The following is a 12,729-nucleotide window of genomic DNA, read 5'->3' as shown; positions in this document are numbered from 1 at the left end:
AAGCACTTCTGTTGTATGTTTTTTTTACTTGTTGTAAAAGAAAAAATAAAAATTTTTTTAAAAAGCTTAGAATAATCCTTAAATATTTACAAAATGTGTTGCAACATGCATATTTCACCACTCAGAGAAACATTAAATCCAATTCATAGCTTAAGCAGGTACTCCTCCAAATGGCATCCTTTCTTTAATTCCAATGGTTCAATCCTCAAATTACCACGTGTTTTACATAAACATTGGCAGAATAACTTCTGATCTCGCTCTCCTAATGTAGGATCAAGACACTGTTCATAAGACACTCAAGAAAGTGCTTTTGCAATATCACAAACTTATTTTCTTAAGTTTGTACTAGCAGCAAAAGTATTGAGCTTCCAGCTGTATGGAGCCCTGTAGCACTCTCTACAGAGAGGGTCCTGATTCCCAGCAACTTAGATGTGAGTGCAGGCGCGGAAGGGTCTTAAAGTGGCGTGAGTTACATTAACCTGAGTATCATAGTAAGTAAAAATTTATCCTAACGTCTTTGGGGCGGGAGGGGTTTATAGCAACATCGGGGCTGGTTGCAGAAACAACCCCTCTCCTGCCTCCCAGACACTGAGGAAAGTATTTGTGTTCTTTTCATATACCAAGGGAATGGTGGGAAAGGTCGTTGCTCAAAAGCATGTGGCTATGTGTTGTCACTTGGTATCCAGCACAGGCAGCTAGAATTTAAACCCTCCCTGACCCTGAGACAGAGAACTTTACCAGAAAATGGGACCGAGTCCAGATTTCAGATACATTAATCGCTCATCATTACTTAGATTGATCGAAGTATTATTTTTTTCCCTCTGTTAATTAAGTGAAAAAAAATTCCCCATTAATGCTGTATTTTTCTGTCCAAACAGGTTGAAACAGTTCCTCAGGCTACAGTGAAGACTGGATTACAAAAAGGTGAGTTATTATAATGTTGCTCTGCATTTCCTTGATTAAAAACAATTTGAAAGAATTATTTGTACTTCATGTATTTTTGTGTGTCTCTGTAAATCACTTGTCGCTCTTCAGTCGATAATTTGTGTGAAATTGAAGTATTCCCGTGTTTGTGTGTGTGTGCGCGCATGCGTGCGTGTGTGTCTTTTAGAATTGATCTTACTCTGTGCCTCCATGTGAAAAGTCTTATTTGTTTTGGTAAATTGGAGAACACCACGTAGGCTTGATACTGTTTCCAACTTTTCTCCATAAGATTCTGGGGTTTCACTGGTTTATAAACTAGGGATGTGACGAATCCACTTTTTTTGGTATTCGACTGAATACCGAATAGTAGCTATGTCAATAGTGGTCAAACATGGACTATGACAAATCAGACAAGACAACCTGATTGAAAAAAAAAAATCTTGCCACATTTATTTTTACAGTGCTGTAAAACCTTTTTGTATATTAAAATGATTCGTAGCATATTTATGGCCATTATTTGATGACCTTATGCAGAATCTATTTGAGATATGCACAAAGTTTAAGAAACCTTAAACTTAAGTCTGTACTTTTCTGTGTGCAATTTGACTACAGTACAAACTCCATAGCATGATTCGTGCGTTTTTGGTGAGATCAGACTGTATTTAATACCTGTAGTTTACTCTGGGCAAATTGCATTATTTAAAAAAAAAAAAAAAACACCAGCCTCTCTGCATTCTCGGGGAGAAGTCTGCAGCGATGGTCTCCGTGGAGATCCTCAGCAGAACTGAACAGCCTCTCGGAGGGAACACTGCTTGGCGGAGCTCCAAGAAAAGACATCGCGATCGCTGCGAGATTAGGAGGCCTGATTGCGTTGTGTTTCCACCATTCCACAGGGTCGGCGGACCGGGGAGTGCAGGGCTCTGTCAGATTCAGTGACAGCTCCGTCTCCGCAGCGAGTGAGGAAACTGTGGACTGAGATTCCTGTACAATTTCATCCCAGAAACTCCAGACTTGTAGTCTCCATGCAAGATTTCTTTGTCGGCGGCTCGATAAACAGTTTCTTTGTTTTCAATTTTGATTTTGCCAATCATCATTATGGGCATTTTCCTGCCTGATTTCTTTTTCAAGACTCTGAACAATTGCTTTAACATTCAAATGATTTTTTTTTTCTTTTCTTTTTTTTTTTTTTTTTTGTCTGAGCTGGATGGGTACAGCTTAAATCATGGGTCCAGCCTAAAAACCACCGTTTAACTTACACTGATCAATTTCAACATGGACTGTTTTTGGGTTTTTTTGTTTTTGTTTTTGTTTTTTTTTTAAAAATAAAGCGTCATTAATGCACATCTGCAGGGTTTTGCCAAACAGCCCAAACTGTATACATTACAATCATTAAAAGCTCTTATTTTTTTTAACATTAGTGCCGTTATCATGGAGAACAGCGTGGTGGCTGCCTTTGGCAGCCTGTCCTTTTTCTAGCATTTTCAGAAACTCATCGGAAATGGCGGTACCTGTGTTTCCCTTCGAAAGCCTCTCAGTACAGCACTCCTGTTCCTCTGTTAAAACTCCTTGTTAATCCAGTGATCTTTTAGGCCAAGGAAATATTTTGTGGTGGTGTTCTGGGTCCATACACCAGCAATGAAGGAGATAGATTTGTGTACTTGTGTTTTTTAATCAGCGTTAACACGGGCAGGCACCCTCATTTGTAGATGTAAGGAAACATTCAGTGAAAACCTTGTAGGATGGGATGTGATAACGAGGTTCCAGTAACCTGAGCAGTCTAACGAGGTCCACATCCTCCTGCACAGACCGTGCCGCACACCAAGTGCTGTTCCCGCTCAGCCTTTGCGGATCTTCATGGCCTCGGGAGACCTGTTTCTCCATGGTCTCTTCTGGACTGCACACTTCCACCATAGCTTGCTGGGCTGATCTAGATGTCTGTTTGTTGTATGGAAATTTTGGGGGAAAAAAAAAATCTAAAACACAAACTGTGGGTTGAAATATTAACCGTCTCCTTGGTTCCTTGGTATTCACCGTGCCTGATCTGCACATTTCATCGTGGCTGTTTCTGTATAGCCTATACTGCATTAGCCCAAGAGATTGTTGCTTTGTAACTTTTTGCACTATTGTTTTGGCTGGATTTGTATTACACACCGTTTTAAAAAAAAAATTCCACACTATTCTCTGCCTTTTTTTTTTTTTTTCATATTTATTCCTTCCCTCACCAAGTCCACACAGAGGCCTCTCATCCAGCTCTTCGTGATTTGGCTGCACTTGAACATTGTCTGTTTACAGCCCTCAGCACTGTGCCTCCTAGATGGCATGACGTATGTAGCTGTGCTGCAACACTTGTAATGGTCACAGTAAATGCCCTTCACCCAGGAAGTCTCAGATGAACAATTGTGAACATCCAGGATTTATCTGGGGGGCAATAATCAACTGAATTGCAAAATTCGGGGGAAAATGGCACTATCCGTGTACGAATCGAATACAAATCAAAGATTTGTCACATCCCTAATAAAAACAAGATGGAGGTGTCTCTGCGACCATATTTGTAAGCTACACAGTGTGTTGGGTTTTATGTCTTCCCCCTCCAAATTGAATGGTTCTTTGGATTGCTCCAAATCGATCAGCTGTCCTGCAGTTTTGATAGAATTGGTTTTTAGGTTGGAACTTGGGCTCTGTTGCCCGAAAATAGCTTTAGAGCAGGAGCACGGAATTGAGTGTTTTAATAGAGCGGTTGTAAATTACATCACTCACCATCAGGAAGGTCAGAAGCTTATGAAATTTTGACTCGTGACTTCAGTGTTACAAAGAGAGCTATGCTTTTTTTCACACTACAGATGAGTTTGGGGAAAGAAAATATTCTCCCACAAAAAAATTAAAACAACAAACTTTAAGTACTATTTTAGGATTAATTTCGGTGTGTTGTATTAAGGTGCCAGCGAGATTTCAGATTCCTGTAAACCTCTAAAGAAAAGGAGCCGCGCCTCAACTGATGTAGAAATGGCTAGTTCCACGTACAGAGACACGTCTGACTCCGATTCCAGAGGACTGAGTGACCTGCAGGTAAATATGTCCCAGGGCCTGGGCGCAGTGTTGTCTCGCTTTGCCAGACCAAGCAACCAAGTAATGCTTTGCCTGACTTTCTCGGTGAGAACAGGGAATTTTTTTTTAAATGCTGGTAGAAAAGAAATCATTTTGGTCATTTTGTAACTTACGGGTCTCTTACATAACAGGAGCGTAGTTTTTTAATTGTAACAGTTTCTCTCAAAACACCAGACATTGGGTATCCAGGGGTTTTAGAAGGGAGGAAGAGGTTGTGTGAAGGTTTCTTTGAGCAAGTCTTAACTAGGATTTTCATAGCACCTAATTTTGAGGAAACTTTTGTTTTTCTTAAAAATGTGTTCTGTTTTCCATGTAGGTAGGCTTTGGAAAGCAAGTCGATAGCCCTTCAGCTACTGCAGATGCAGATGTTTCTGATGTGCAGTCCGTGGACTCAAGTTTGTCAAGAAGAGGCACTGGAATGAGTAGGAAGGACACTGTATGTCAGGTAGGCAGGCAACCTGTCCTGCAGCTTGAAACAAAGGCTGTAATATCCTGCCAGTAATACACTTCCCTCCTGTTTGAGAGGTTAGTATCTTTCTAAGTTATGATACTGCTTTCAAGCTACAGATCTACAAGCCACTTCAGGCTCTTTTCTTCCCTTTCGGAGTTGGAATACTTACTATTCACGTGTAAGTGCCAGTCTTCACTGTGATGCTCCCTTATTAATTGGAAGTAAATGGCAGATGGCTGACTTCAAAAACATCTTCTCAGATTGAAATTGGTATTAAAGTTTTTAATGTATATTTACCCTTTTTGAAAAATACTGCTTTGCACTCTGAAGAAGAGTTAAAGTATGCAGATTCCAAAGAAGGAATCATAAAAGATCAAGTATGACTTTTAAACTTTATACATATTGGGTCTGGAAATAGTTATCTGGTTCAGCGGTTCTCAAAGGGAGGGCCGAGGACCAGCAGCATTGGCATTGTCAGGGTGCTTATTGGAAATGCAGATTCTCGAGCCCCACCCGAGACCCGCTGAATCAGAAACTGTGGACCCAGTAATCTGTGTCTTAACAGACCCCCCCAGTGGTCCTGATGCCTGCTACAGTTTGAGCACAGCTGGGGTTTTTTTGCCATGTTACAGATCTGTGAAAGCTCTGGGGATTCTCTGATTCCTTGCGAGGGAGAGTGCTGCAAACACTTCCACCTGGAGTGCCTGGGACTGACATCATTCCCTGATGGAAAGTTCATCTGCGTCGAATGTAAAACTGGTGAGCGTCCTGGTAGATGTGAGAAGATGGGGGTGAGGGTGGAGAAAGTGCAGTGCCCGCATCTTCCATGACATCACACTCTCTTACCATGTTTATGTAGCTCGTATCTCCTCTCCCATAGCTATTCCAACAAATTAAGACCATCCAGTGATTAGGCTTCCTGACATCTAAAGAGCAGTTTGTAATATTATTGTCAGATCTCCTCCCACTAGTGCCTTTACCATAAAATCTGTCAAATCATCGAGATGTATTTATGTTTTATCTAAAGAGCTATACAAAGTTTGTAGAGTGAATTATTTTTCAGGTGGGTTTGAGATTTTTGTGCTCAATAAATTGATCTAAAATCCCTTGACTTTATAGACCAGAATAAGTGTCCGTCACAGACTATAACCATGGGGATTGTATTTTTAGTGGAAAGATGGCACTATCAGAAATTGTTTTTAAAACATGGGGGTTTTGGAGTCATCATTTATCTCTTGTACCCCATGTATAGACTGCCACCTGTCAAAATAACTTACAGAGAAAGAAATATGTAAGTTTATATTTCTTCTCTGTGTAGCCATGATTCTAGTTAAGTCATGGAAAGCAGAAAATAGAATTGTTTAATTTGTACCAATAAGGTAAGTGAAAAGTCACCTGGAGATGACCTGGTAGTGCTTCTAGGAACCATGTTCACATGTTTTTGTGGGTTTTGTTTTGGTTTTGCTGTGAGAAGCTGTGAGCCAATTGGATGTCGAGTATTTACGATATGCTGACCTTACCTTTGTACCTTATTATTTTCCTACTCCTTTCCTCCCATTATTTGGATTCTCATAGATACTTATTTTATTCTTTTTTACTCGTAGGCCTCCAAAAATCCTTTGTATGTTCTAGATTCCATTAGAACAGTAACTTTGTTTTTAACCAGATACTTTCTAAATGCCAGGTGCTCTTAGTACTGAGCGTTTTATCTTCTTATCTCATTTGCTCCTCACTACATTATGAGATAGATACTATTATTATTTCCATTTTACAGAATGTGAAACTGAGGATTAGAGAGTTTGTTTTCCAGCCTTGCCCAGAGTCACAGAGACACACATGGTGAAACTGGGGTTCAGGCCCAGGAGGCAGAGCTTGACCCCAGAGTCCTTGCCCTTTACTGTTGCCTTCTGCCACCTTGACTTAGTAGGATGGGAATCACATAGCACATATCCTGACCACAGACACACACACACTCACCTACATACACAGGCAAAAATTAAGCTACACAAGCTGTTTTAAACAAATAACTTATATTTTTTCCCTATGTAAAATATCATTTTATTTATCACATTTAGACTCTGCAGTAAAGCTTTTGAACAGTCTGCCAGCTGGCAGCCTCAGGGTCAGATTATCTGCACAGTGTTTTATTTGGCCCTCAGAACGAGTTTTGAATGTGTTAACTTGGATCAGGCACATACTCCTTGTTCCCCATATTCCCTACCAGACACTTTTTCTAAAACCCTGTCACTCAGTCATTGATGTAATCTGCCTGGCCCCATTAAGCATTCAGATTTGCAGCCTGATAAGTTACTGATAGGAAGGACCATGTATCTAAGTATTAAAACACTCTTAGGGCTTCTCCTCTAACTATAGAATCCAGCAGAATTCTGCCAACAAAGGTTCGATATAATCTAATTGGGTACACAACTAACAGAAAATTTAAGGAGGAAATTTGCTTTAAAAACAATTAAGTAGAACAAAGTTGGAGGACTCACACTTCCTGATTTCAAAATTTACTACAAAGCTACAGTAATTAAAGCAGTGTGGTACTGGCATAAAGGCATATAAACCAATGGAATAGAATAGGGAGCCCAGAAATAAACTCACATATATGGTCAAATGATTTTTTAACAAGGGTGCAAACACTGTTCAATGGGGAAAGGATAGTCTTTTCAATAAATGGTGCTGGGAAAATTAGATCCACATGCAAAAGAAGTTGGACCCTTACCTTATACCATACACAAAAATTAATTCAAAATGGATCAAAAACCAAAACATAAGAACTGAAACTATAAAGCTCTTAGAAGAAAACACCAAAAACCCCCAAATAACCCAATTCAAAATTGGGCAAAGGACTTGAAGAGACATTTCTCCAAAGAAATACACAAATGGCTAGTAAGACATGAAAAAACGTTCAACATCATTAGTAATCCAGGAAATGCAAATCAAAACCACAAAAGTAATTGTTTTTCAAACTGCTTTTGATATATTTACTATCACATGAAAATCAGTTTGATACCAATGTGGTACACTACCAACATACTAGGAGTGAAAACTCAGATTCTTCAAACCATTGTTTAAGATCATTTACACAGTCTTTTTTTGTTTATCAAAAGATAAAACACTTCACATGTAAAAAGTATTACAGGATACATGCCCGATAAGTTCTTATACTGCCACTTTCTGTTGTTTAAGACAAATGTGACTTCTGGAAAGAAAGCATTTTCATTTGCCCTTTTGAATAAAATGTGTAACAGGGAATTTTACTTATTACTTTCTTAGTCTAAAGGAAGACCATGTGCTAGTGAGGAGGGGAGGGTAGTGGAAGTGTGCCCATGCTGGAGCTCTAAACGTAAGTCTCACAGGGGTTTATAGCTCAGTCAGCTCTGTTAGTGTGACGGTACCACTAATTACAACAATTTTCATTTATGTTAGACTTACTTTGATAATTATGCAAGTGAAAGCCTGTTTCATTTTTACGTAGGGCAGTTTATGCATTAGGTAAAGTCACACCTTTTAAACTTTAAAATAATTTTCTTTTAATTTTTAAAATTTCTAAAAGTTATTTTATTTTTTTATGGTTTTTAAGAAAATATTTATTTTATTTATTTATTTTTGGCTGCATTGGGTCTTTGTTGCTGCGCACGGGCTTTCTCTAGTTGTGGTGAGCGGGGGCTACTCTTCGTTGTGGTGCGCAGGCTTCTCGTTGCGGTGGCTTCTCTTGTTGCGGAGCATGGGCTCTAGGCCCCCGGGCTTCAGTCGTTGCAGTGCACGGGTTCAGTAGTTGTGACGCACGGGCTCAGCTGCTCTGCGGCATGTGGGATCTTCCCGGACCAGGGCTCGAACCCGTGTGCCCTGCATTGGCAGGCGGATTCTGAACCACTGCGCCACCAGGGAAGCCCTAAAAATTTTTAAAAACAGTACTATTGGCCTTCCCTGGTGGCACAGTGGTTCAGAATCCGCCTGCCAATGCAGGGCACACGGGTTCGAGCCCTGGTCCGGGAAGATCCCACATGCCGCGGAGCAGCTGAGCCCGTGCGTCACAACTACTGAAGCCCACATGCCTAGAGCCCGTGCTCCGCAGCAAGAGAAGCCACAGCAATGAGAAACCCATGCACTGCAACAAAGAGTAGCCCCCGCTCGCCACAACTAAAGAAATCCTGTGTGCAGCAACAAAGACCCGATGCAGCCAAAAATAAATAAATAAATAAATTTATTTAAAAAACAAAACAAAACAGTACTATTGCTTTCAGATCTACCAATATGTTAAAATATAGTTTGAAATTATATATATGCAACAGGACATCAACAACAAAAATAACCCTGCTGTACTCTGTTTTATTTGTATAACGAAGCCAAACAAACAAAAAATTTGAACATCACAGTTGTAAGTACTAATTTTAAAGAATTTTTATAATTCAGCCAGTTTAACACTGCTCTATTTTATTTCTACAACAAAGCCAGTTAACAACAACAAAAATTTGAATATCACAGTTTTAAGTCCTGATTTTAAAGTTTTATGACTTAGCCAGTTTGTAATGGTTAGGTACTTCCAAAACCAAATATAACTTTCTGTAAAAAATTAAAACAAAAAACTATTCCTTGTATTTTTTGTCTTTCAGAATTTTATAGCATCATAAGAAAAATGGGCAAAAGACTTGAACACTTCCCAAAAGATGATATCCAAATAAATAGTCACTTATGATTTCCATATGTAACACAGACACAAAAGGAAAACGCTCATCCTAATTTTAAAAGGCAGATAATTACAACTTTCAGTCGTATGTGGATGCAAACAATGCTTCAGTCGACATCCTTTTATATGTACAAGTCTCCCCTCTAACACAGACAGCAAGGAGTATTATAGAATTTCTAGGCCACAGGAAGTTAATGTCTCCTTTTAGAATGGATACTGCCCTGTTGCCTTCGAAGACAGTTCCTTCCAACTTAAACTCCTACCAGCAGTACATAAGAGTGCCCGTTTCCCCACGCCCTGATCAATGATGGGTATTATGAGATTCTAAGTTTTTTCCTATTTGATGAATTTTTAAAATGTTACTTGTGGTTTTAGTTAGTATTTATCTGATTACTAGCAAAGTTGAGCATTTTGGCATATGTTTATTGGCTATCTGTCTTTCTGCTTTCTGTCAATTTCCTGTTCATACTAGTCGTCCACTTTTATATTAGGCCATTTCTATATTGATTTATAGTTCTTTATAAGTCTTCTTATCTTTTCTTGTATATGTTACATATATTTTCTCCATATGTGAACTCTTTTTTCCCCCATGATTCTGCTTTATTTTGTATTGATTAATTGGTTAAAGTATAGTTGGTTTATAATATTATATTAGTTTCAGGTGTACAACATAATGATTCAATATCGATTATATTACTTTTAAAGTTGTTATAAAATATTGGCTGTATTTCCTGTGCTGTACAATATACTCTTGTATCTTACCTATTTTATTATGTATAGTAGTTTGTACCTCTTAATCCCCTGCCCCTATCTAGTGCCCCTCCCCCCATTCCTCTCCCCACTGGTAACCATTAGGTTGTTCTCTGTATCTGTGAGACTGTTTAGTTATTTCCTTTTTTTTAAAAAGATTTTATTTATTTATTTTTTGGCTGGGTTGCATCTTCATTGCTGTGCGCAGGCTTTTCTCTAGGTGCGGTGCGCGGAGGCTACCCTTCGTTGCGGTGCGCGGGCTTCCCATTGTGGTGGCTTCTCGTTGCAGAGCACGGGCTCTAGCCATGCAGGCTTCAGTAGTTGTGGCACGTGGGCTCAGTAGTTGTGGCTCATGGGATCTAGACGTGCAGGCTTCAGTATTTGCAGCACGCAGGCTCAGTAGTTGTGGCTCGCGGGCTCTCGAGCGCAGACTCAGTAGTTATGGCGCACAGGCTTAGTTGTTCCACGGCATGTGGGATCTTCCTGGACCAGGGCTCAAACCCGTGTCCCCTGCATTGGCCGGTGGATTCCTTTTTTTTTTTTTTTTGCGGTACATGGACCTCTCACTGTCGTGGCCCCTCCCGCTGCGGAGCACAGGCTCCGGACGCGCAGGCTCAGCGGCCATAGCTCACAGGCCCAGCCCCTCTGCGGCATGTGGGATCCTCCTGGACGGGGGCACGAACCCGTGTCCCCTGCATCGGCAGGCGGACTCTCAACCACTGCGCCACCAGGGAAGCCCTGGCCGGTGGATTCTTAACCACTGCGCCACCAGGGAAGTCCCTGTTTTGTTATTTTCATTAATTTGTTTTATTTTTTAGATTCTACATATAAGTGATAACATCATATGTGAACTCTTTATATAACAAAACATAATCCTTTGTCATCCTTGTTGCATTTATTTTTCTACATCTGTTTTTCACTTGTTCCTTTTTTTTTTCTTTTCTATTCTAATTGTTTCTTTCTTAACATGTTTGGCAGTTGAGCAGTGGAGCCACCTGGGCTCCACTGGTTGGAAGGTTTCTAGTGTTGGAAGGTTTCTAATTATAGTTTCAATTTCTTAAATAGATTATAGAACTGTCATTTTTTCTATTTAATATTTTTGTGCCAGTGTTGGTAAGTTCTGTTTTTCTAGGAATCTGTTGATTTATCTAAATTTTCAAATTTATTGGCAAAAATATAGTGATGTCCTTTTATTATTTTTTAAACAACTGTAGGATTTGTAGTGATGTATCATTTTTCATTTCTGATGTTAACGTTGTTTTTTTTCCCTTTTTTTATTAGTTACTTGTTTCCAGGGATATCAGTTTATTAACCTTTTTCAAAGAAACAAGTTTTGGTTTTATTAATTCTCCCCAGTGTGTATTGACTTCACTTCCATCTTGAAGTGTACATTCAGGGCTTCCCTGGTGACGCAGTGGTTGAGAGTCTGCCTGCTGATGCAGGGGACGTGGGTTCATGCCCCGGTCTGGGAAGATCCCACATGCCACAGAGCGGCTGGGCCCGTGAGCCATGGCCGCTGAGCCTGCGCGTCCGGAGCCTGTGCTCTGCAACGGGAGAGGCCACAACAGAGAGAGGCCCGCGTACCGCAAAAAAAAAGAAAAAAAGTACATTCACTGGGCGTAGAATTCTGGCTGGTGACAGTTTTCTTTGAGCCCTTACTGATAGCATCCCCTGTTTTCTGGCTTCCATCTTTCTCTTTCAGTCAGCAGTCTTGCTCCTTTGAAGGTAATTGTCTTTTTCTGTGGGTGATTTTAATATTTTCTCTTTGTCCTTGATTTTCTACAGTTTGAATAAGATGTGTAGATATAACTTTCTGTTTTTATTAGGATTATGAGTTTTCATTTTATGTCTGTTTTACAAATGGAAATTGTGATTATCTAATGGAATCTGCCTTTTTATTGGTAATTTCTTTATTCTATGTTGGGAAGACCTTGCCACTCTCAGCTGCCAGGTGTTGAAAATTCTGTTCTAGATTTTCCATGGAATTTCAGTATAAAGTGAGAAGTGGAGATCTAAATTGTTCTTGGTGCTATATCCTCAAATTGACGATCAATTATTGTAGCAAATCAATTATTCTAGCAAGTTTTATTAAGTCATATTTTAATTTAACTATTTTCAGTGCCTTTTTTGTATGTTAAAAATCTTACACACAATAGTAGAATCTTTGGGGATTAGCTCTTCGGTGTCAGTGACTGCTTCTGTTTAAAAGGAATATGCTTTAATCAGATTTTATTTAATCTGTGTTCCTCACCAATATTCCAGGAGAGCACCCGTGTTTTTCATGTAAAGTGTCTGGTACAGACGTGAAGCGTTGCTCTGTTGGTGCTTGTGGGAAATTTTACCATGAAGCCTGTGTCCGCAAATTCCCCACTGCCATCTTTGAATCAAAAGGATTCCGCTGTCCCCAGCACTGCTGCTCTGCCTGCTGTATGGAGAAAGATATCCACAAAGCAAGTAAAGGTAAAAACAGAGCTAAGGAAGGGGACAGTTGTTTTTTTTTGTAAGTTCAGTAGCAAACAGTAAGCACATTATTATAAAGAACATCAGGCATTTTCCCTCTGTTTATCTATAGCTATTACAGCTCAGCCACAAAAGATAGTAAGGTAAGTGGATTCTAGGTTCTAATTTAGACCATGGGAAGAAAATTCCATATGTTCAAAATTACCCTTGAACATTCCTTAAACGGGTGCCATATTGGAGACCAGCATCTCTCCAGCACTGGCACAGACACATTTTTCTTTGAGTGACCTCCTGATGAGCACTGCATTTAGGGGCCATACAGCACAGAAACAGCAGAGTCAAA

General features: G+C 39.8%; 1 protein-coding gene across 7 annotated transcripts in view; it reads left to right on the top strand.

The window, feature by feature from the left end:
* NSD3 (nuclear receptor binding SET domain protein 3) overlaps positions 1 to 12,729 on the top strand; it is a 109,642-nt gene that overhangs the window by 65,364 nt on the left and 31,549 nt on the right. For 6 of the 7 annotated variants that reach the window (XM_027122835.1, XM_027122837.1, XM_027122838.1 and 3 more), the window contains 5 exons: positions 879 to 924; positions 3,860 to 3,990; positions 4,346 to 4,474; positions 5,113 to 5,239; positions 12,189 to 12,386. In XM_027122835.1, coding sequence (XP_026978636.1) covers positions 879 to 924; positions 3,860 to 3,990; positions 4,346 to 4,474; positions 5,113 to 5,239; positions 12,189 to 12,386 — 631 coding nt within the window. Of the gene's footprint in view, positions 1 to 878; positions 925 to 1,817; positions 3,075 to 3,859; positions 3,991 to 4,345; positions 4,475 to 5,112; positions 5,240 to 12,188; positions 12,387 to 12,729 lie in introns of those variants that run through there. The other variant, XM_027122840.1, reaches the window with a different exon arrangement.

This window comes from Aethalodelphis obliquidens, unplaced genomic scaffold (genome assembly GCF_003676395.1).
Source record: "Aethalodelphis obliquidens isolate GAN/ISIS:26980383/991018 unplaced genomic scaffold, ASM367639v1 scaffold25, whole genome shotgun sequence".
NCBI lineage: Eukaryota > Metazoa > Chordata > Mammalia > Artiodactyla > Delphinidae > Aethalodelphis > Aethalodelphis obliquidens.
This window is presented reverse-complemented; position numbering and strand designations above follow the sequence as displayed.